This window comes from Eleutherodactylus coqui, chromosome 8 (genome assembly GCF_035609145.1).
Source record: "Eleutherodactylus coqui strain aEleCoq1 chromosome 8, aEleCoq1.hap1, whole genome shotgun sequence".
Lineage (NCBI taxonomy): Eukaryota > Metazoa > Chordata > Amphibia > Anura > Eleutherodactylidae > Eleutherodactylus > Eleutherodactylus coqui.
Window position 1 is genome coordinate 176,255,989 of NC_089844.1, and position 23,861 is coordinate 176,279,849.

At 45.4% G+C, this 23,861-nt stretch overlaps 1 protein-coding gene across 1 annotated transcript in view; it reads right to left on the reverse strand.

The window, feature by feature from the left end:
* The window catches only part of LOC136578036 (uncharacterized), a 24,586-nt gene extending 9,945 nt beyond the window's left edge, over window positions 1-14,641 (reverse strand). The window contains exons 1-4 of the mRNA XM_066577944.1: window positions 14,567-14,641; window positions 6,399-6,691; window positions 6,209-6,265; window positions 4,952-5,251 (exon numbers count right to left, since the gene is read on the reverse strand). Of these exons, the coding sequence (XP_066434041.1) occupies window positions 4,952-5,251; window positions 6,209-6,265; window positions 6,399-6,675 (634 nt within the window). The 5' untranslated portion in view covers window positions 6,676-6,691; window positions 14,567-14,641. The remainder of the gene's footprint in view (window positions 1-4,951; window positions 5,252-6,208; window positions 6,266-6,398; window positions 6,692-14,566) is intronic.
* Between the last annotated feature and the right edge of the window lie 9,220 nt (window positions 14,642-23,861).

A 23,861-nucleotide genomic window follows, 5' to 3' on the forward strand; every position in this document is an offset into this window, starting at 1 on the left:
GGGAATCAGCTTTGAGAGCTTCGGAAATTCGGAAAGGTGAAGCCAGCAGGGTAAATCAATGGGGTCGAGCCCTAGGTGTTCCCAGCTTTTTTGTAGATCCTCAGGAGATCCAATGGTGAGGCGGCGGCCATTGTGTGAGATGCTGATGCCGAAAGGAAAAAGCCACAAGTACTTTATGTCCTTTGCTCTCAGTGCTACCAAAAGAGGGCGTAGGAGACGGCGTTTCACCAGTGTCGAGGGGGACAAATCCTGGTAAATCTGTACGGGGGAGTCCCCATATTTAAGGTCCTTTTGGGCTCTTCCAGCTTTCAAGATGGCCGAGGTGTCTTGAAAAGAGAGGAGTTTGCAAATAACGTCCCGTGGGGGCTCTGATGAGGATGAGGGGGGGGGGGGGGGGGGGTCTGAGCGCCCTGTGTATGCGCTCAATAGTTATTGTAGAGGCTCTTTCTGTGCCCAATAGGGTTGCAAAAATTTTGGCGGCTACTTTGCAGAGAGCCTCAGAAGCCCAGGATTCCTGGAGCCCCTTGAAGCGGATGTTACAGCGCCGATTGCGGTTCTCCAGGTCTTCCTGCATGACTAGTGCCTGGTTTATGTGGTCATGTTGGTCCTTAAGTACTTGCGCCATAGCTAAAGCATGTGAAGAGACCGCAGCTGAGGATGACTCTAAGTCCTCTATTCTGCGCCCCATATGCTTTATGTCCTCCTTTATTTCAGCCAGTTCAGTCATTACAGGGTGAAGGGCATTCAAGATAAGGTCCTTCATAAATCCTCTGGACACATTCTCTCTGTCCTCATCATCCGAGGAGAGCTCCCCCTCCCCCTCCTTACTGTGTGCTGCAGCTGCCTCATGAGCCGGCGCCATCATGGAGATAGGGTGAGGAGAACGAGCGGCCCGTTCTTTCAGGCACCGCTGCATTCCAGGCTGGTTTTTCATAGAATGAGGGGTACCCAAGTGCTCAGTGCCTTTGTCCTTGCAGGTCCTTCCCATGTTCGCGGGTCTGTGTAGCGGTGAGAAACCTCCGTGGGTGCCGTTCTGCAGGAGCTCAGGACTCAAGCGGCCATCTAGCTCGGCAGTCAGGCTCTGCCCCCCAACTCAGTATCTTCATGATGATACTACCCAAATAAATACAGGTGGGAGAATAAAGAAAGGGGGGTTATTTACATCACAGCACAGCTCTTGTCCGCGGAAGATGAGATGATGGCCTGTTCTAAATTTAAATATCAACAGGCAGGGGAACTGAGAAACTGTCATACCTGCATCCTAACTATTCAAGGCCTGCATGGGGATTATACAGTGGGTAAAAAAATTGGACGCTAAATATAGATCTAAGGCTGGACATACAGAACCAAAATGGCTGACGGCCTAACAGTCTCTATATCACAAACACGGTATGAGATACTTTGTCAAATGCTTTACTAAAGTAAAGATATACTATATATACTGCATTTCCTGACCAACCCAGTCTGTGATTCTGTCATACAAAGAAATGATATTAGTCCGCCATGACTTGTTTGTTACAAACCCATGCTGGCTCTGGTTAATTACTCCATTCTCATCCAAATACTTGCATACATGCTGTTTAATAATCAGTTAAAAGATCTTTCCCGGCATAGAAGTCAGGCTCACAGGCCTATAGTTTCCTGAATCCACCTTCTTCCCTTCTTTGAAGATAGGGACAACATTTGCCCTTCTCCAATCTTCTGGGACTTCTCCTGTCCTACAGGAATGTTCAAAGATTATGGTGAGTGGTTCTGCAATTACCTCTTTACATATGTTACTATGTAATTCATCTGGGCCTAGAGACTTGAATTAATTTATGTTAGCTAAGTGTTCCCTCACCATCTCTCTGCTTATAGTTAGCCTACAATCTTTTATTCATTCAACAGCACAGGGAAGATCAGTTGATGCTACATTTATTTTCTGAAACAAAACAGATACAAAATAGGAATTTCAAAGTTTAGTCTTCTCGATATCCTTTTTAACCCATCACAGAGAGGAGAGGGGACACCCCAAGTGATCCCGCCTCTACTGCCGATTTTTCACAGATCAACTATTCGAGTATCCCTACTGCTATGATCAAGCGTCATGGAGAGCCTTGGTCGATCACTATAGCGTGATTGCAAGCACAGAATCGTTAGAGTATAGGTGGATTTGTACCCAGCTTTCCCAGGCCTCCGTTTACATGCAAAGGGAAAGCTCAAATCACCACCTGGTCCAGTCTAATGGCTCACACACTCTACAATACATCTGCACACCCTCGCTGCCACCACCAGCTTATTCTCCGACGAGCTGGACACCAGATTGAGTTACTACCACATGCTCTTTGGAGTATGGATAATTTTAAATGGACAAGGCTCAGCTAATAAATTGCAGATTTATTCTAAAAAAAGGGACTAGCAGTGTAAATAAATAAATAAATAAATATATATATATATATATATATATATATATATATATATATATATATATATATATATATATATATATACACACAAAGGATATACAACAAAAGGTGCTACACAGGAGCATAAGTGTATATGTACAAGCAGTACTAAAAAATACACAAGGAATAAAATAAAACAAAGATACCAGGCTAAAGATCAGTCCAATTTTTGGTAGTGCAAGGTCATGCGAACAATGGGCAGCCCTTTGTCGTAGCGGATCTCCGAGATCTAGCAGAGGGCAGAGGGAGTCCCCCCGACTTTAAAGTCTCCTCGGACCACACCTCCTCCAGTCTCCTTTCAACATCACTAAGGGGTGTATTGAATGTATGCATAGCCTACTTTGATGGAACTCCAATTAAATTTTTTTGGACATTTTTCCTCCAGTAGCACTACCATGGGAAGATTATGGCTGCCAGGCTGCATACATAATACCAGCTATCTGTGGGTACGAAACACGATGTGCAGCTGATGAACTACTATGCATATAGGCCATTCGGTGGGTCCGGATGGTCACGCAGTGGCAGAAGTGCATGTGTTAGGCCTGCAGCGCTCTCCCAGTTATGAAAATAAAATTGGTGTTGCTTTGGGAGTTTTGTATGATCCATAATTCCCCACTATGGATTTCCCCTATTATCTATAACTCGTGCCGATTTGTCTGCCTGATGTCCCTTGCTTTAAAAGAGAGCCAGGGCCATACACAACTTAGCACATTCCTTTCACTGCTCCCTTGTTTATATGAGAAGGACATCTGCTCCTCCAGCCTGGGGACCTTAGCACTTCCAAGACACTGGGTGGGAGGAATGCAGGTGATTTCTGTGGAAGCTGGGAATAGCAGAGTAACAGTTGCCTGCTCACCCAGCTATCTCTGAATGGCGGTGGTCCGATACACCAAGATGGGTAATGATTTTCGGGATGCCCTATATCACATAACCAATTCACCATTTTCATCCTGTATTTTCATCCATGGTGGAGTGGACAATGGTTGAAGACTACAGGTGAAGAAATGCCTGGGCCACGCAAGTTGCAAGCACGGTTTCCGGGGACATCTCCTGGTTCCCGGCTACCTTCAGGAGCCGGGAGCCAGGACATTTTAAATTTACTAGGGCTCCCAGCCTTCTTGAAGATAACGTTGGCTCCATAGCAGGCCAACCGCCTGCCCATACAACAGCTGATTAGTGCTGCTCCCCTGCCTCCAACAATCAGCTTTTGCATTGGCTGCTCTGCTCTCCTGCTGTGCCAGCTATGTAGGCAAATGGCCGGTAGCTCTGTGAGAAGGATTTGCAATCTTTTTCAGCTGCCGGCCTGGTCCGAATTTCGTCATGTTCGCTCTATAGGACACGCTGCGACTTATAGAGCAAAAAATATGGTACCTTTCTGGAACTTGCAGTATGTGTGTGTTGCAAGGTGCTCTTGTTGTGTATGCACATTTTTTAATGTCTCTGTGGCATCCGTTTTTCGCGCTTGCAGTAAAATGCAGGAAGGCCCAACTAATGTCACTTTTCTTGTTTTCACTGTTTTTCGGCAACATGCACAAAAAAATGCAGAGCATGTACAAGTAACATCCATATTCACTTAGCTTTTTTATGCTCCTATAAACTTTCATGGGGAATTTTAATCTGTGAATACAGAACAAAATAGGACATTTGCATTTTATTGAATATAATTAAATTTTACACGTGTGGATTTTGAGATCCATGTTAAGAAAAAATGACATGTCGATTCTTGGTGTATTTTCTGCACAGAAACCATGTTGAGGTGGCTGCACACATATTTGCCCCATGGGGTTAAATCCACGTGTGGATCCGCATGCAAATTTGCAGCATTCTCAGGGTCAGACGTGATTTTTGGTTAATTGTCAGATTTGTGTCACAAGAATCTAAAACCGCAGCCAGTTCCATTCTGCTAGTACCTGCACCCACACGACTCTTCACCTTATGCTGCAGCAGCAGCTGAAGTAAGCCAGTGAATGGCTGCAGTGGCCACATGTCTCTGGTTTCTGAGACATTACCACAAAAGGAAACACAGAGCAGCAGCTGACTGATGGAATGTGACAACAGGGTTGGGTGAGGCAGATGAGCCTTCTTTTATGTTTTTCATCACCCTGAGCAAGTTTTAAAAACTTTTTGGGCCTGTATACCCTCTTTAATTTATCACGCCATCACTGAGCTTAAAGGATGCATTACTATATGCAAAAAACCAATGCTAAAAATAAGTCAGCAATAGCTGATCGTCTGAGGTTTCCTGCTCAGGCGCCAAAACACAGTGTACAGAGCGGAAGCAGATCGCTCCACCTCCGGTTAAGTGGCTAGCACTGGTAATTAAAATCAATGGGAGCTTCATCTGCAATTACCAGCGCTGCCTACTACACGGGTCTGTGAAGATACGTCATCAGTAGAAATGACTGGGAAAACCCAGTTAAGTTCAGGACTCTGATTCAGCCATTCCAAAACACAAATCTTCTCACAACTGTATTGTATCTGATAGCTCTTTATAGAAATCTTCCTACCTTGATCTATGATAGACAGTGTTTGCTGCCCCCTGGTGTTTGTATACTCGTGTTCCCAGCTGACGTGTACTGCAGACTCTGGATATCGGAGGGAATCTTTAGAAATTCTGACTTGACTGCACACTGAGAATGATGTTTGATCAGGATTTTCTTTGTAGAGCTCCTGGGATGATAAGATTTCTGTTGACTTCTCTCCTCCACACTTCCATTCAATGTGGAGATATCCGGGATATAATGCTTCTAAGGTGACAGAGCACATCACCTCGCCCGCGTCACTCAGGCGTAGCGTCATGGGTCTGTCTGAAAACCACAAAATATCTTCATTTTCTTTACAAACTATCATTTCACCTACCAAATACCCAATGATTTTGCATCAATGATAACTCCATCGGTACTTCTGTACTTCCCTGCAGCTGAGGGATATTTTGTTTTATGGGATGCTCTGGGGTTTTGTTTTTTATTCATATCTTTTCAGGAAAGTTTGGCAACAATAACCATGTGCAGTTATCCACTATACTTGTATTATATCTAATAGTGCTATCAGCAGGCACAGGTGACACAGTTCGTTTCTACTTACAGTTAGTTAGGAGAGGTAGTGCTACTCGTTTTACAGAATGCCAAGACAGCATCAGGACTCATATAGGCCAGGCAGGGCTCCTTTGGAGAAAGGTATACAAATAATAGATGTAAATGCCCCAGAGCACTACTTATTGAAAAGTAACTTTCCTATAAGTCAATGATCGATCCTTTTAACAAGCCCTGTTGCATGACTAAAGTTATAAACCAGAGTCTTAACCATAAGTTCAAGTCACCTATCTACAGATTGCTGTTTAGGGGTTCTGATGAACCCTGTTGTGCACTGATAAGGGGCAAGAACTCCAAAACAGCTGACTGCAGATGGGTGGCTTTTCCATATGGAGAAGACTCTGGATTTGCTTATATCCTTAGTCCTGTAACAAGGCCTGTTGAAAGGTCGGTCATTGACTTATAAGAAAGCTACCTTCCAATAGGTGGTGCTATGGAGGCATTCTAACATCTCCCATGTGTATACCTTCTCACAGTTGATATTGGTAGAATGGCAGCTGATCTCCATGAAAGTCAAGCAGAGAATAAACAGATCAGATCCACAGACATCAGGAAATATCATGAGATCACTATTACATTACTGATGTCTCTGGTCAATACGTTTGGCATTTGGGAAATCAGTGCTGAGATGGAGCGGAGAAAGGAGGAAATCTTGTGCTTTCTCATTCTTACCTTCAGGAGCTAAACACCTTGATTTCACCACTTGGTTTAGCCTTACAAATCGGTTTACTGTACACAAATAGAGGAAAAGGTTAATGGCAGTAAAAAGGTGAATCGAATGACTTTATAATTAGTGAAAGTGCCAATACTGTACTCTCAGAGCTTCCTTCGGATAGTTTAAATATTTAAGGCATTATGTTACCCATTAACAAGTCTTTCTGGAGCTCATCCGCTACTTTCTTCTCATTGATCTTGTCTAGAACTTGCAGGGTCACCTCAACCCCATAGACATCCTTGTAGTATTCCCTGATCAGATCAGCAACATCCCCCCAGTCCTTGTCTTCCAGTTTGCCCCTTGGGATCCTCCTATAGTTCTGATTTACTTCAATTTCAGATAGCTGATTGCGAAACTTCTTAAACCCCATCTTCTCTAGATTCTCCAGAGCGTAGACCAGGACGTCTCTCACCGTCAGCCCCATCTTCCCCTATAAGGGACTATCAAAAAAGTTTTTGTAAGACAACACCATTAAAGGCTACAATAGAAATAAATCTAGTAGACAGTGATGATCACTAAATGACTACTTTATTAGAGACCCCATCTAGCACATTGGATCTCCTTTGGCCTAGAACTGCAGCAGTTTGTTGTGGTGTAAATTCCACTTCACTTTTGTGGACTACATAACGCTCACCTAGTAAGTGGAAGTGCTGCTTCCGAGATTCAACCCAGGTATCACTTGATGGATGGGTGCCCACTAGCATGGCAGAGCTGCAGGGTCTTAGCAGACCTAGATCAGATCTTCCAGTTACTATTGTCACTACTGGGAGATGTTTTTCCCCATAATGGGGCTCCCATGAATGCTGCTCCTATGGACACCCCATGCACAGTGGAAAAGTGTGAAATGGAAAAACAAAAATGACAGTGTGAATAACCCTCAGTGGTCTTAAATGACATCATGGGGGATACAGATGTTAAGAAAATATGTAAAAACATTACGGGATAAAATAAAAATATATTTATAAAACAAAAACAATTAACTGTTGACACCAACCTAAACCATATCCACTCTGTAATCTGAGACTATACAAATTATATATTAAAACATCCAAAACAAGATGGGGAAGCCCTTCCTGTAATTTATTTTCGTATAAATCTACTAATTTTAAAAATTAACAACTATAAAGAAAACTTTTTTTTTTGCTTCTTGCCTGTAATAAAACAAAAAAACGGAAAAACACAGTGAAAAAAGATATAAAAAAATAGTCCTTAATGTAATGAAAAAGAAAATGTAGCAGCAATAATTTTGGTAGCTGAAGAAAGAAAAATAAGGCCTTAAAACCACCACATGGGTAAAATCCATAAAACATGTCTGATCCTATACAACTGAAGCACCCTGGTACTTAAAGGGTTAAAATAGCCACAGCCCTTTTGTATATCATATAATATGACATACCTACAAGTTCTGTTGACCTTATCTCTGGATTTGTGTAGGAAACTATTAATTTGGCCTGATGGTCAATTGAGGGTGCTATGGTTCCAAGAGGAATCGACCCTTTGTAACATTCTGACTTTGGATGTAGTATCTAGTAATACAATGTATCTGAGGATCAGCTCTCTTCTCCCCTCTGATGACAGTGGTCACTAATAGTCTGTATGTTGGTTGCTGCATACAGAGAGGGCAAGCAGGATCAAGTTCATGGCGCAGATAAGCAGCAAACCCCGGATCCTTCACCCTCCACTTTTGCTGACGAGGCCCAACACATAGAGCACATTTCTCGGGTTTTCGCTCACTTCAGATTGACACATTTCCTGCCTGTACAAGTCTGAGGAAGTGAGCGATTTCATCACTGTTTATGTTGTGTCTAGACATACAAAGCTTCAGCACTTGTTGTAGGAGCTTACACTCTAATATAATTCACAGTTCCCAGTTACTTGCAGAGAGATCACACTTACAACCTCTGAGCTCTTCCATACCTTAGTGCTGTACAAACAAAGAAGGGAATATTTGGGGTGCTGGAGTCACTTACTTTGCTTTGCTCCTGCTTGGCTTCCTCTTGCTTAATTTGGGCTTTTCAGCAATGAAACAACATTCATCCCACCCATCGGGGAGTAGACAATGAGGTCCAGCCAGCTCTGCCTATTGTATATATATGCTGGGAGGGTTTCTATTTGAGCACTCATAGTCAGAGCTGTCGTAGTGTACTAGCCCACTTGACAATCTTCCCAGTAAGGACAGAATTAACAACTACCGATAAAGGATAGCTGAAGAGAAAATTAAATTCTCTAGACAAGACTGATGAGGGCATAGCTTACCATACCACTCTCCTCATTTGCTCATTTTTGAATAAACAACCCACTCTGGCATGACTTCCAGAGTCTCACTTCGGGTGTTGGCATTTGAACGTGACAGTGTGTGGGATAAAGGGACTGCCCAGTACCTGTTTGGAAATTCTGCTGAGCCAGGCGGAACCTGGGATGCATCAGCATATGCTATGGGGTCCTTATATAATACTTCTCCTCAAAGCCTGAAATAAAGAAGAACAAACACTGGGACCAACATTCAGACAGAAAAAGAATGTCTTGTTAGGAGAATTTAAGATGGACAGAAGTGAAAAGAGATTTTACTACCCCCTTGCCTTAGAAGACGGAACATTTTTGTCGACATACTTCCAGACTAGACTATAAATGGAAGCAAAATTACAAAGCCCCTAAGCTGCCCCTCTCCTATTAGAGCGTAATACTCTACACCCTATCTAGGGTACTGCAGCTGGAACCCTCATCACTCCAGACAAATATGGGGATGCACATACGGAATAAATCCAATTTGAACACTGGAGGTTTAGTAGGACACACATTTCCTAATTTGGAGGAAACCTCACTTACACCTTCAGCTTCCACCTGTAAGGACACTTACAATAGATTATGTGGGAGTTAAAACATTTCAACACTCCACTACTTCATCTCCTGCACGTTTTCTTAAGCGTTTCAAATAAAACAATTGCTCTAAACATCATTAACTTAAGGCATTTTCAGCTACGACAATTGTCCTTAGAAAATAGTCCTTCGAAAACCAGTGCTAAGTTGTTGCTTGGGTACGTTGCTGGACAATCCTACATTTAACTATCTCAGTGTCTTGTCTCTGGGTGCAGGTCAGAGCACACATTCCATATTGACACAATTATGTCTGTACCGACTGGTAAAAACGTTGAACAGTAAGAAACAACCATCCTGAAGCACAAAAAAGGTGGTGTTCCTCTTTAAGTCAAGTAGATGAAGGAATGGCTTAAACAGCGATTGTCCATAATGTCTTTACATACACAGGTTGCTCAACCTCAGAGAGAATCTCTAGTCATTTTGTACATACAGCAATAAACTATTTACAGTTATTTACAAGTCTCTACCTTGCAGGGAGTCAATTTTTCTCTGTTACTTATCAATAGCCCTCACTCCTGAGGCATTCCCAGGGGATTACATGGTCCTTCCCTTTTGACTGTCTGTCGTAAACCCGGTGGGGGGCTCATGCATCTCAAAAGAGTCAATGTCCACTGCCCAAAATTGTAAATGGGGTACCCGATAACATAGGGCCACATTATTTTCATGGACAAGCATTCACGACAGGTACTTAGATATCACAGGTCCAGTTGGGGCCGCCCTGGGGAAAAGTATTTTAAATAGAGAACCCTTAGGGCGAGCACCCACTGGCGTTTTTTTACCTGCGTTTTGCGTTTTTCCTGCACAGGCATAGAGATAACGTGTTCCTGTCCACTGGCGTTTTTTTTGCGTTGCGTTTGCGTTTTTAACATAGGAACTGTCAGTTGCATATGTGTCCCTATTTTTCTCCTAATGCACCCATGAATGTCAATGGAAATTAACGGAAAACGCCGCGAAAACGCCGCGAAAAACGCGCGGAAAAAACGCGAGAAACGCGGCGAAAACGCTGCGTTTTTTTCCCGCGGAGAACGCAAACGCCAGTGGGTGCTCGCCCTTAAGGAGTAACCACACTACGTAATGACGCAGCATGGGAGTGGCTAGCATACGCATCATTAAGTAGCGTGGTTACGCCACTACCGGCCGGCTCTGTGGAGCGCAATGCTGCGCCTGACCTCACTGGCTATGAAGACCGGGATAACGCAGCGACGGTCATCATCGCTCCCCCAGAGCTATTCCCTGGTACACCTGTTGGGAAAACCCCCCTCCATAATCCCAGGGACCGCAACGGGGCGTTCTACCCATTATGACGCCATCAAAAAGGGTCGGCCAACGTTTCGTGAATGCCCACCAGTCCCTACAAGAATACTTACCACCTATTAAGCTTTTGGCGTTACATTACAGTAAGGGAATAATGGAGACATGGCTTGATGATAAGTGCGATTGGGCAGTGAATTTACAGAGTTACAACCTTTTCAGAAGAGACCGTCGAAACCAGAAAGGGGGAGGGGTATGTCTATACATTAAATCCTACTTAATGCCGAGGCTACGGGAGGATATAGGTGCAGGAAATGAACACGTGGAATCTCTGTGGGTAGAAATACAGGGAGAAAAAAAATAACAAAATCCCGATAGGGGTTTTCTATAGGCCACCAAAGCAACAGAAGAAACTGGAACCTTACTACTAAGGCAGATAGAAGAGGTGTCAAACCACAATGAAGTAATTATCATGGGAGACTTTAATTGTCCAGATATAATATGGGAAAACGAAACCTGCAAATCTCACAGGGGTGATAAGTTCTTGAGATCAATTAAAGATAACTACCTTATCCAACTTGTGCAGGAACCAATGAGAGGGAGGGCAATTCTGGACTTAGTACTAACTAACAAACCGGACGGAATAAAGGGGGTACAGGTTGAGAGGCACTTGGGGAACAGTGACCACAATATAATCAATTTCCAGCTGTCATTCAACAAGAAGCCTTATCAAGGAGTGACAAATAAACTAAACTTTAGTAAAGCAAAATGTGATTAGCACAGAACTACTATCGGTAACATTAATTGGGACAACATCCTCAAAAATAACAGTACAGAGGACAAATGGGAAAAGTTTAAAAGGATCCTAATCACCTCATGCGAGCAGTTCATTCCTTTAAAAATTAAAGAGCTTCAAGTAAAAGGAAACCAATGTGGCTCGACCAGATGGTAAGGGGGGCAATAAATGAAAAAGAGAAAGCTCAAACTACTAAAGCAAGAAGGCAGCGAAGAAGCGTTAAAATCATACAGGGAAAAAAACTAAATATGCAAAGATAAGATCAAAATAACTAAGGAGGAGGCAGAAAGACTGATTGCCAAAGAGAGCAAAAATAACCCTAAACTATTCTTTAATTATATTAACAGTAAATGGATTTGCACCGAGAGCACCGGACCTTTAACAAATAATGTAGGAGAAATCATTGAAGATGATGGAGGGAAGGCAAACCTATTAAATAGTTTCTTTTCAAGCGTATTCAAGAACAAAAAGGAAATGCCACATGAGATATAGAGGAATAAAATGAACCCCTCACAAAATATCTCATACCCAACGCAGGAGGAGGTGCGGAACTGGTTAAAGAAGATTACAATCGATAAATTGCCAGGCCCAGATGGAATACACTCAAGAGTTCTAAGGGAACTAAGTGATGTGATAACAAGGCTGCTATTTCTAATATTTATGGATACTATCAAGACCGGGGTTGTACCATTGGATTGACGCATTGCCAACGTGGTTCCAATTTACAAAAAGGGCTCCAAAAGAGCGCCTGGTAACTACAGGCCGGTAAGTCTCACTTCAATAACTGGAAAAATATTCGAGTGATTTCTGAGAGACGCCATTGAAGAATACCTCAAGGAGAACAACGGAATAACTCCTCACCAGCATGGGTACATGAAGGGTCGATCATGTCAGACCAATCTGATCAGCTTCTACGATGAAGTAAGCTCTAGGCTGGACCTGGGAGAGTCTATTGATCTATCATTCTGTTCAATATATTTATCAACGACCTGATAGAGGGGCTGCACAATAAAATATCAATATTTGCAGATGACACAAAATTATACAATATAATCAATGCAACGGAGGACAATGTACAGATACAAACTGACCTAGATAAGCTGGGGGCTTGGGCAGAAAAATGGCAAATGAAATTCAATGTTGATAAATTTAAGGTTATGCACATGGGCAGGAGAAACGGATGTCACCAATATACACTTAATGGGGTACTGCTAGGGAAAAGTGATATGGAAAAAGACCTGGGGGTACAAGTGGATTGTAGATTAAACTGGAGTAACCAATGCCAGTCGGCTGCTGTAAAAGCTAATAAAGTCTTGGGGCACATTAAAAGAGGCATATGGGCGAAGGATGAGAACATTATCCTCCCACTATATAAGGCACTTGTCAGGCCTCACATGGAATAAAGCGCACAGTTCTGGTCACTGGTGCTCAGTAAAGATGTTACAGTGCTTGAGGAGGTTCAGAGAAGAGCAACTAAACTAATACATGGAATGAGGGGACTGGAATACCCAGAGAGGCTATCAAAATTGGGATTATTTACCTTGGAAAAAAGACGGCTAAGAGGCGATCAAATAACTCTGTATAAATACATGAGGAGACGATACAAGGATCTCTCCCACGATCTGTTTATACCCAGGACTGTGACAGTAACAAGAGGGCATCTGCTACGTCTAGAAGAAAGCAGGTTTCATCGCCAACACAGAAAAGGGTTCTTTACTGTAAGAGCAGTTAGACTGTGGAACTCTCTGCCTGAGGATGTGGTGATGGCAAAATCCATAGAGGAGTTTAAAAGGGGACTTGATGTCTTTCTAGAGGGGAAGGATACTACAGGATATAAATCTTAAATTAATTGTTAATCCTGGTATACAGGCAAGTAGGAACCATTAGAGGTTGATCCAGGGATTAGTCTGATTGCCATAAGGGAGTCGGGAAGAAATCTTTCCCCCAAAAGGGCTAATTGGCTCCTGCCTCTTGTATTTTTTTTTTTTGCCTTCCTCTGGATCAACAACATAGGAGGATAAACAGGCTCAATTAGATGGACATTGTCTTCATTCGGCCTTACATACTATGTTACTATGTTACTACCATTTTAAGCTGATCAGCCTCTCATTTCTGAAAGATTACACGGTTTCCAGCCACCTAGCATGGTTTGAGACTGTCCTTTTATCAAAATCGACACTCAAAAAAATTGTTTCAGTCTTTTATGACAAATCATTATCAGAAGAAGCTCCTAAGAAAACATGTTATATGTCTAAGTGGGAAAGAGAGCTTGATAAGGAATTCTTTGCATCCAAAATAAACCAAATCTTGTTTAGATCACAGAGTTTTTCAAGAAGTGTGACCATCCAAGAAAACTCATACAAAATAATCACTAGGTGGTTTAGAACATCCCACACATTAGTAAAAATGCACCAAGACATCTCAGATAATTGTTGGCCGTGTGGACAAGAAAAAAGAACAATGCTCAATATATGGTGGAGTTGCCCCACCATTAAGAAATTCTGGGCTCAGATTAAACTCAAGGTGAATGAGATTTGAAAAATGAATTTTACTCTCCACCCCAGATAGTGCTTCTGAACTTCTCTGAGTTAGACTGCCCATTGGGCAAGAAGCACCTGCATATGCATTTCATTAGTGCAGCACAACTACTGATACCCATGAAATGGATAAATAAAGATGCACCCACAACATCAGAATGGACACTCAGGGTGTCATAAATCTGTCATCAAAAAGAAATATCCAGCTAAGAGACCTGGTCTCGTGATACATTTCTTAAATTATGGTCAACTTGGTTGATGTGGAAGCAGGTAACTCCTTTGGAGTCTGATGATTCACAAGGGGTGCCACACGTGGCACAGAGTATAGTAGAAAGCATGTAAAATCAGCTACGATCATTATTCTTCTTAAAACTTCTTCTTTCTCCCTGTAAACATCTGTGACAAAAGTTTATTGAAGTTTGTGATAGTTTTGTGAAGTCGATTAAAATTTAATACAGATATATTTCATTCTTGTTATATGCTTAGTATTCAAAGATATATAAGATTTTGTAACGTAAACATTGTACAATTTTAGTGAAAAGTTACGTGACGCACTTTTCTGTTATATATATCGTTGCTGGTCTCTAATTAAATGAGATTTGATTAAAAAAAATAGGTCCAGTCCTTTTGTATCATGTAATGACATACCTACAATTTCTGTTGACCTTATCTCTGGATTTGTGTAGGAAACTATAAATTTGGCACGTATTTAGGGTGATATGGTTCCAAGAGGAATCCACCATCTGTAACCTTCTCATTCAGTAGATTTTCTCTCTGGATGTAGCATCTAGTAATACAATGCATCTGAGGATCATCTCTCTTCTCCCCTTCTGATGACTGCAGTCGGTACTAACCTGTATGTTGGTTGCCGCATAGAGAGAGGGCAAGCAGGAGCTAAATATTCAGCAACTTCATGGTGCAGATAAGCAACAAACCCCGGAACCTCCACCCTCCACTCTTACTGACAAGCCCAATGCATAGAGCACATTTCTCAGTTTTACTCATTTCAGGTTGAAGCATTTCCTGTCTGTAGGCATCAGTGAGGAAGGGTAGCTGAAGAGAGAATAAAAGTCACTAGACAAGACTGGTGAGGGCATAGCTTACCATACCACTCTCCTCCTTTGGTTGTCTTAGAATAAACAACCCACTCCAGCATGACTTCCAGAGTCTCACTTTCGGTGTTGGTATTTCAACGCGACAGTGTGGGGGATAAAAGGACTGGCCAGTACATTTTTTGGAAATTCTGCTGAGCCAGGCAAAACCTGGGATACATCAGCATATGCTATGGGGTCCTTGCGTAATATTCCTCCCCAAAGCCTGAAATGAGGAAAACAAAAAAAAAAAACTGGACCTGAGACAGAAAAAGGATGTCTTGTTAGGAGAATTTAGGACAAGCAGAAGTGAAAAGAGGTTTAATCGCCACCCTCCGCCCCCTTGCCTTGGAAGATAGAACCCTTTGTGGATGTACTTCAAAACTAAACTATAAATGGGAGGAAAATTACAAAGGAGCCCCTAAGCTGCCCCTCCACTAAGAGTGGAAAATACAAAAATGGGGATGTGCAAAAGGAATGAATCCTATTGGAATTGCACAAGCAGGCACTGGAGCTTTAGTAGGACACACATTTCCTAATTTGGAGGAAACCTCACTTACACATTCAGCTTTCTTTCTCTTCCGCCTGTAAGGACACTTAGAATAGATTACTTAGGATTTTAAACATTTCAACACTCCACTACTCCATCTTCTGCACATTTTCTTAAACATTTCAAATAAAACAATTGCTCTAAACATCATTAATTTAAGGCATTTTCAGCTATGACAATTGTTCTTAGAAAATAGTCCTTCAAAAACAAGTGCAAAGTTGTTGCTTGGGCACCTTGTCAGACAATCTTACATTTAACTATCCCAGTATCTGGGTGCAAGTCAGAGCACACAGTCCATATATTTATACAGCTGTATCTACACCTGCTGGTAATAATGTTGAGCAGTAAGAGGCGCCACCCTGAAGCACAAAAAAGGCGATGTTCCCTTTTACGCCAAGCAGATGAAGGAATGGCTCACAACAGTTGTTGTCTATAATGTCTTTACATACACAGGTTGCTCAACCTTAGAGGGAGTCTCTAATCATTTTGTACATACAGAAATAATCTATTTAAAGCTAAAAGTCTCTTCGTTTGCAGAGTGCCCATTTTTCTCTGTTATTTATCAATAGCCCCCTCTTCTGGGGCATTCCCAGGGGATTACAGGGCCCTCGTCTTCTGACTCTTTGTCCGTCACGAACCCGGTGGGGGTCTCATCCATCTCAAAAGAGCCAATGTCCACTGATGAACACAATGAGGGGCTAGGCCACTGAGCACCCTGCATTTCCTTTTCCCACTCCAACATGTCATCCTCAGATCCTGAATGGCCTGCTCTGGTGGGCTGTCGAGCCTAATGAAAACAGTGGGGAACAGGGTTCTAATGTGGGCCTGTATGGAATTCCATAAGAAATGTCAAGATCTGGCAGATGTGGATCCCACCTTGCAGCACATACCTGCAGTTTCCTGCTGTTCTGTTTCCTGATGTCCTTCCTCCAAGTCTCAAAATACAAACACAAAATTGTAAACGGGGTACCCGAGAATAAGAGAGGTTCCGGCATGACTGTTAGTGCCTCTGCATTATTTTCGTGGACCAGTATTCACGGCGGGTACTTAGACATCACAGGTCCAGTTGGGGCAGCCCTGGGGAAGAGTCTTTTAAATAAAGAACCCTTAGGGCTAACTGCAGGATTCTTGGAGGGAGGCGCCTGAGCCGGGGAAGACTCATGGATGATGGTGCATTCACCCTGAGCCTCCGAGCCTACCGGGTCATCCACAGCCTCTGAAGCTTGTGCAAACCCTTGGGGAGACCTTCGTTAGGGGTGCAGCTCCTTACCACATGCAACCGGGTGATGGTAGGTCTCTCTACCCGTAGTCTGGTCATGGCAATGTCCAGTGCCGAACAGCGGCAACTGCAGGTCTCATCCCAGCAACCGCAACAACATGCCGATCCTCTCCTGCAGCAGAAGAATATACAGCAAGGGCTCCTGGAGGCAATATCAGCTCTTCCAACTCTTTCTCGTCCCTGAACATGCAGCAGGGCTCCACCAGGGGGTAGCCATCCAGAACTCCCCTTAGAGCCATCATCAACTACCGTAGTGTGATGCCGCCTTTTGCGCGTCTCTTCTTTCACTCTGCATGCACCTCCTCTTCTCCAGAGCTCTCTGCCACTCTTGCGGCACTCCACAAAGGCCCCGCCCAGGGGTGAGTCCTTGCTAAACTTTCCCATCCTCTCCGTTGGGGAATTCATGTCCCCCTACTTTCTCTATACTGCTTGCAGGCATTTCTTGGCACCAATAGTTCACAGGCTTTTGGGGGGATGATACAGAACGCAAGCAGGCACCATCTTGGGAGTTCTTGACGCAGCACTACGTTTCTTCCTGTTCACCACCATCTTTCAATATCAAATCATGGAACAGCATCAAACAGTCTCCTCTCAATATACAGCACAGTTTAGCACACATTTTCACTGCATTCCACAATAAATGACATGACAACTTTATTCTATGGGTCAGTACAATTACGATACTAAACTTGTATAGGTTTTTTTTTTTCTGAACTACTTTTATTTTCGTTCAAAGTTATTTAATTTTTCTAAATTATTTTCTGCCACCATCTACTGCACACAATACCTTTTTTATTTTTCCGTCGACGTAGTTGTGTGAGGGCTCATTTTTTGCGAGACGTCCTGTAGTTTACGTTGGTACTAGAGATGAGCGAGCACCAAAATGCTCGGGTGCTCGTTACTCGAGACGAACTTTTCGCGATGCTCGAGGGTTCGTTTCGAATAACGAACCCCATTGAAGTCAATGGGCGACTCGAGCATTTTTGTATATCGCCGATGCTCGCTAAGGTTTTCGTTTGTGAAAATCTGGGCAATTCAAGTGATGGGAACGACACAGCAACGGATAGGGCAGGCGAGGGGCTACATGTTGGGCTGCATCTCAAGTTCCCAGGTCCCACTATTAAGCCACAATAGCGACATGAGTGCCCCCCCCCCTCTTAACAACTTTTACTTCTGAAAAGCCCTCATTAGCAATGCATACCTTAGCTAAGCACCACACTACCTCCAACAAAGCACAATCACTGCCTGCATGACACTCCGCTGCCACTTATCCTGGGTTACATGCTGCCCAACCCCCCCCCCCCCCCACGACCAGTGTCCACAGCGCACACCCAACTGTCCCTGCCCAGCCTTCAGCTACCCTCATGCCACGCCACCCTCATGTCTATTTATAAGTGCGTCTGCCAGAGGAACCGCAGGCACACACTGCAGAGGTTTGGCACGGCTAGGCAGCGACCCTCTTTAAAAGGGGCGGGGCGATAGTCCACAATGCTGTACATAAGCAATGAGAAATCCAATCCTGTGCCACCTCCATCTGGAGCTGCACACGTGGGCATAGCAATGGGGAACCTATGTGCCACACACTATTCATTCTGTCAAGGTGTCTGCATGCCCCAGTCAGACCGTGGTTTTTTATAAATAGTCACAGGCAGGTACAACTCCGCAATGGGAATTCCGTGTGCACCCACAGCATGGGTGGCTACCTGGAACCCACCGGCTGTACATAAATGTATCCCAGTGCAGTGCCCTGGACAGCAGAGCTAACGTCAGATTAAATGCAGGTGGACTTCGGCCCACACTGCATGCCCCAACCTGACCGGGCTTTTTAATTCATAGACACAGGCAGGTACAACTCCCTATTGTGAAGTCCCTGTGGACCGACAGCATGGGTGGGTGCCAGGAAGCCACCGGCGGTACATAAATATATCCCATTGCATTGCCCATCACAGCTGAGGTAATAATGTCATGTTTAATGCAGGTGGGCTTCGGCCCACACTGCATGCCCCAGTCAGACTGGGGTTCTTTAGAAGTGGACACATGCAGTTACAGCTCCCTGTGGACCCACAGCATGGGTGGTTCCCTGGAACCCACCGGCGGTACATAAATATATCCCATTGCATTGCCCATCACAGCTGAGGTAATAATGTCATGTTTAATGCAGGTGGGCTTCGGCCCACACTGCATGCCCCAGTCAGACTGGGGTTCTTTAGAAGTGGACACATGCAGTTACAACACCCTGTGGACCCACAGCATGGGTGGCTCCCTGGAACCCACCGGCGGTACATAAATATATCCCATTGCAGTGCCCAACGTCAGCTGTAATGCAGGTGGGCTAAAAATTAATTGGATTACACTGTAGGTGAGGGCCCCCAAAAATTGGTGTACTAACAGTACTAATGTAGCGGAGAAAAATTGCCCATGCCCAACCAAGAGGGCAGGTGAAACCCATTAATCGCTTTGGTTAATGTGGCTTAATTGGTAACTAGGCCTGGAGGCAGCCCAGTAAAAATAAAAATTGGTTGAGGTGAAAGTTTCAACGCTTTAATGAGCATTGAAACGTATAAAAATTGTTTTGAAAAATTATATGACTGAGCCTTATGGGCCTAAGAAAAATTGCCCGTTCGGCGTGATTACGTGAGGTTTCAGGAGGAGGAGCAGGCGGAGGAGGAGGAATATTATACACAGATTGATGAAGCAAAAAGGTCCCCGTTTTGGATGGTGATAGAGAACGATGCTTCCATTCGCGGGTGCAGCCTACATATTGTTTAGGTATCGCTGCTGTCCGCTGGTGGAGAAGAGAAGTCTGGGAAAATCCAGGCTTTGTTCATCTTGATGAGTGTAAGCCTGTCGGCACTGTTGGTTGACAGGTGGGTACGCTTATCCGTGATGATTCCCCCAGCCACACTAAACACAGTCTCTGACAAGACGCTAGCCGCAGGACAAGCAAGAACCTCCAGAGCATACAGCGCGAGTTCAGGCCACGTGTCCAGCTTCGACACCCAGTAGTTGTAGGGGGCAGAGGCGTCACAGAGGACGTTCGTGCGATCGGCTACGTACTCCCTCACCATCCTTTTACAGTGCTCCCGCCAACTCAGCCTTGACTGGGGAGCGGTGACACAGTCTTGCTGGGGAGCCATAAAGCTGGCAAAGGCCTTGGATAATGTTCCCCTGCCTGCGCTGTACATGCTGCCTGATCTCTGCGCCTCCCCTGCTACCTGGGCCGCGGAAATGCGCCTTCTGCCACTAGCGCTGTCGGATGGGAAGTTTACCATCAGTTTGTCCACCAGCGCCCTGTGGTATAGCATCATTCTCGAACCCCTTTCCTCTTCGGGAATGAGAGTGGAAAGGCTCTCCTTATACCGTGGATCGAGCAGTGTGTACACCCAGTAATCCGTAGTGGCCAGAATGCGTGAAACACGAGGGTCACGAAAAAAGGCATCCTAACATGAAGTCAGCCATGTGTGCCAGGGTACCTGTACGCAACACATGGCTGTCTTCACTCGGAAGATCACTTTCAGGATCCTCCTCCTCCTCCTCCTCCTCTGGCCATACACGCTGAAAGGATGACAGGCAAGCAGCAACTGTACCCTCAGCAGTGGGCCAAGCTGTCTCTTCCCCCTCCTCCTCATGCTCCTCCACCTCCTCCTCCTCCTCTGGCCATACACGCTGAAAGGATGACAGGCAAGCAGCATGTGTACCCTCAGCAGTGGGCCAAGCTGTCTCTTCCCCCTCCTCCTCATGCTCCTCCCCCTCCTCCTCAACGCGCTGAGATATAGACATGAGGGTGCTCTGACTATCCAGCGACATACTGTCTTCCCCCGCCTCCGTTTCCGATTGCAAAGCGTCTGCCTTTATGCTTTGCAGGGAACTTCTCAAGAGGCATAGCAGAGGAATGGTGACGCTAATGATTGCAGCATCCCCGCTCAGCATCTGGGTAGACTCCTCAAAGTTTCCAAGGACCTGGCAGATGGCTGCCAACCAGGCCCACTCTTCTGTAAATAATTGAGGAGGCTGACTCCCACTGCGCCGCCCATGTTGGAGTTGGTATTCCGCAATAGCTCTACGCTGCTCATAGAGCCTGGCCAACATGTGGAGCGTAGAGTTCCACTGTGTGGGCACGTCGCACAGCAATCGGTGCACTGGCAGATGAAACCGATGTTGCAGGGTCCGCAGGGTGGCAGCGTCCGTCTTGGAGTTGCGGAAATGTGCGCAGAGCTGGCGCACCTTTCCGAGCAAGTATGACAATTGTGGGTAGCTTTTCAGAAAGCGCTGAACCACCAAATTAAAGACATGGGCCAGGCATGGCACGTGCGTGAGGCTGCCGAGCTGCAGAGCCGCCACCAGGTTACGGCCGTTGTCACACACGACCATGCCCGGTTGGAGGCTCAGCGGCGCAAGCCAGCTGTCGTTCTGCTCTGTCAGACCCTGCAGCAGTTCGTGGGCCATCTACCTCTTCTCTCCTAAGCTGAGTAGTTTCAGCACGGCCTGCTGACGCTTGCCCACCGCTGTGCTGCCATGCCGCGCGACACCGACTGCTGGCGACGTGCTGCTGACACATCTTGATTGCGAGACAGAGGTTGCGTAGGAGGAGGAGGAGGGTGCTTTAGTGGAGGAAGCATACACCGCCGCAGATTCCACCACCGAGCTGGGGCACGCAATTCGGGGGGTGGGTAGGACGTGAGGGGTCCCAGGCTCTGACTCTGTCCCAGCCTGCACTAAATTCACCCAATGTGCCGTCAGGGAGATATAGTGGCCCTGCCCGCCTGTGCTTGTCCACGTGTCTGTTGTTAAATGGACCTTGGCAGTAACCGCGTTGGTGAGGGCGCGTACAATGTTGCGGGAGACGTGGTCGTGCAGGCCTGGGACGGCACATCGGGAAAAGTAGTGGCGACTGGGAACCGAGTAGCGTGAGGCCGCCGCCGCCATCATGCTTTTGAAAGCCTCCGTTTCCACAAGCCTATACGGCAGCATCTCCAGGCTGATCAATTTGGCAATGTGCACGTTTAACGCTTGAGCGTGCGGGTGCGTGGCGGCGTACTTGCGCTCGCGCTCAAACAGTGGCGCTAGCGACGTCTGGACGCTGCGCTGAGAGACATTGCTGGATGGGGCCGAGGACAGCGGAGGTGAGGGTGAGGGTGCAGGCCAGGAGACGGTAGTGCCTGTGTCCTCAGAGGGGGGTTGGATCTCAGTGGCAGGTTGGGGCACAGGGGGAGAGGCAGTGGTGCAAACCGGAGGCGGTGAACGGCCTTCGTCCCACCTTGTGGGGTGCTTGGCCATCATATGCCTGCGCATGCTGGTGATGGTGCCTCCCCAGCTGATCTTGGCACGACAAAGGTTGCACACCACTGTTCGTCGGTCGTCAGGCGTCTCTGTGAAAAACTGCCACACCGTAGAGCACCTTGACCTCTGCGAGGTGGCATGGCGCGAGGGGGCGCTTTGGGAAACAGTTGGTGGATTATTCGGTCTGGCCCTGCCTCTACCCCTGGCCACCGCACTGGCTCGGCCTGTGCCCACACCCTGACTTGGGCCTCTGCGTCCTCGCCCGCGTCCACGTCCTATAGGCCTACCCCTACCCCTCAGCATGCTGTATTACCAGTAGTGCAGAAACAGAACGCTGTAATTAAATGTGCCGCTTATTGGCCTGTGTTTGGAGGCTGACTTCGCTTACGGAACGCCAGGAAATAATTTTGCACAAGCCTGCTGTAACACTTAGCTGACTGCGTATGAATTTGGAGAACTACTACACCCAGCACAGACCCAGAACACTGAGGACAGTCACAGGCAGCCCAAATAGATTTTTTTCCCCAAGTTTTTTGCAAAGGCCCACTGCCTATATTCAATCAATATGTCTTCTGTCCCTGCCTAAGCGCTTCTGGCCCTGGAGTATGTCAAAGAACTGCAGACTGTTGCACTGTGGACTGCAATACAGCGGTGATTTCACAGCCCAGACAGAGCCAGGAAATAATTTTGCGCAAGCCTGCTGTAACACTTAGCTGGCTGCGTATGAATTTGGAGAACTATTACACCCAGCACAGACCCAGTACACTGAGGACAGTCACAGGCAGCCCAGATAGATTTTTTTCCCCAAATTTTTTTGCAAAGGCCCACTGCCTATATTCAATCAATATGTCTTCTGTCCCTGCCTAAGCGCTTCTGGCCCTGGAGTATTACTGCAGGGCGCAATGCTCTGCACGGCCGATATACAAAAAAAAAAAAAAATGTGCAACACTGCAAAAAGCAGCCTCCACAGTACTGCACACGGTTAGATGTGGCCCTAAGAAGGACCGTTGGGGTTCTTGAAGCCTAAAATACTCCTAACACTCTCCCTATAGCAGCTCCAACAAGATAGCACTGTCCCTGATCTCTGTCAGAACCCATCTGTGGCGAGCCGCGGGTGGGGCCGATTTTTATACTCGGGTGACATTTGATCTCGCCAGCCACTCACTGCAGGGGGGTGGTATAGGGCTTGAACGTCACAGGGGGAAGTTGTAATGCCTTCCCTGTCTTTCAATTGGCCAGAAAAGCGCGCTAACGTCTCAGAGATGAAAGTGAAAGTAACCCGAACATCGCGTGGTACTCGTTACGAGTAACGAGCATCTCGAACACGCTAATACTCGAACGAGTATCAAGCTCGGACGAGTACGTTCGCTCATCTCTAGTTGGTACCATTTTGGAATACATACATATTTTTCATCACTTTTTATTGCATTTTTTCTAGGAGACAGGATGACCAAAAAGTAAAGTTCTGGCGATCTTTATATATTTTTTTCAGACTACGTTCACCATGCGGGGTAAATATTGTGCTGCTTTGATAGATCGGACTTTTATGGATGCGGCTATATCAAATATGTACTTTTGTTTTATGATTTACATTTTTTTTATTATAGATATGGTAAAAGGGGGGTGATTTAAACTTTTATTACTTTTTTTTTACAGTTAGTAAAACTTTATTGATCTTATTTTTATTCTTTTTTTAGCCCCCTAAGGTACCACAACTACCGATGCTTTGATTGTTCCGGCAGTAAGACGTAATGCCGTAGCATTACATTATACTGCAATCAGACAGGCAGCCTATCAAGCCACTCCCATAATGCCCTACAGGGATGGCTTGGGGCCTTTCAGGAGGACCCTGGCTGCAATGACACTTACATTGCTCCCTGCGATCTCATTGTGGGCGGCCGTACTGTTTGGGGGCATTTAAAGGGTTAATAGCGCTGATCAGCTGCGCA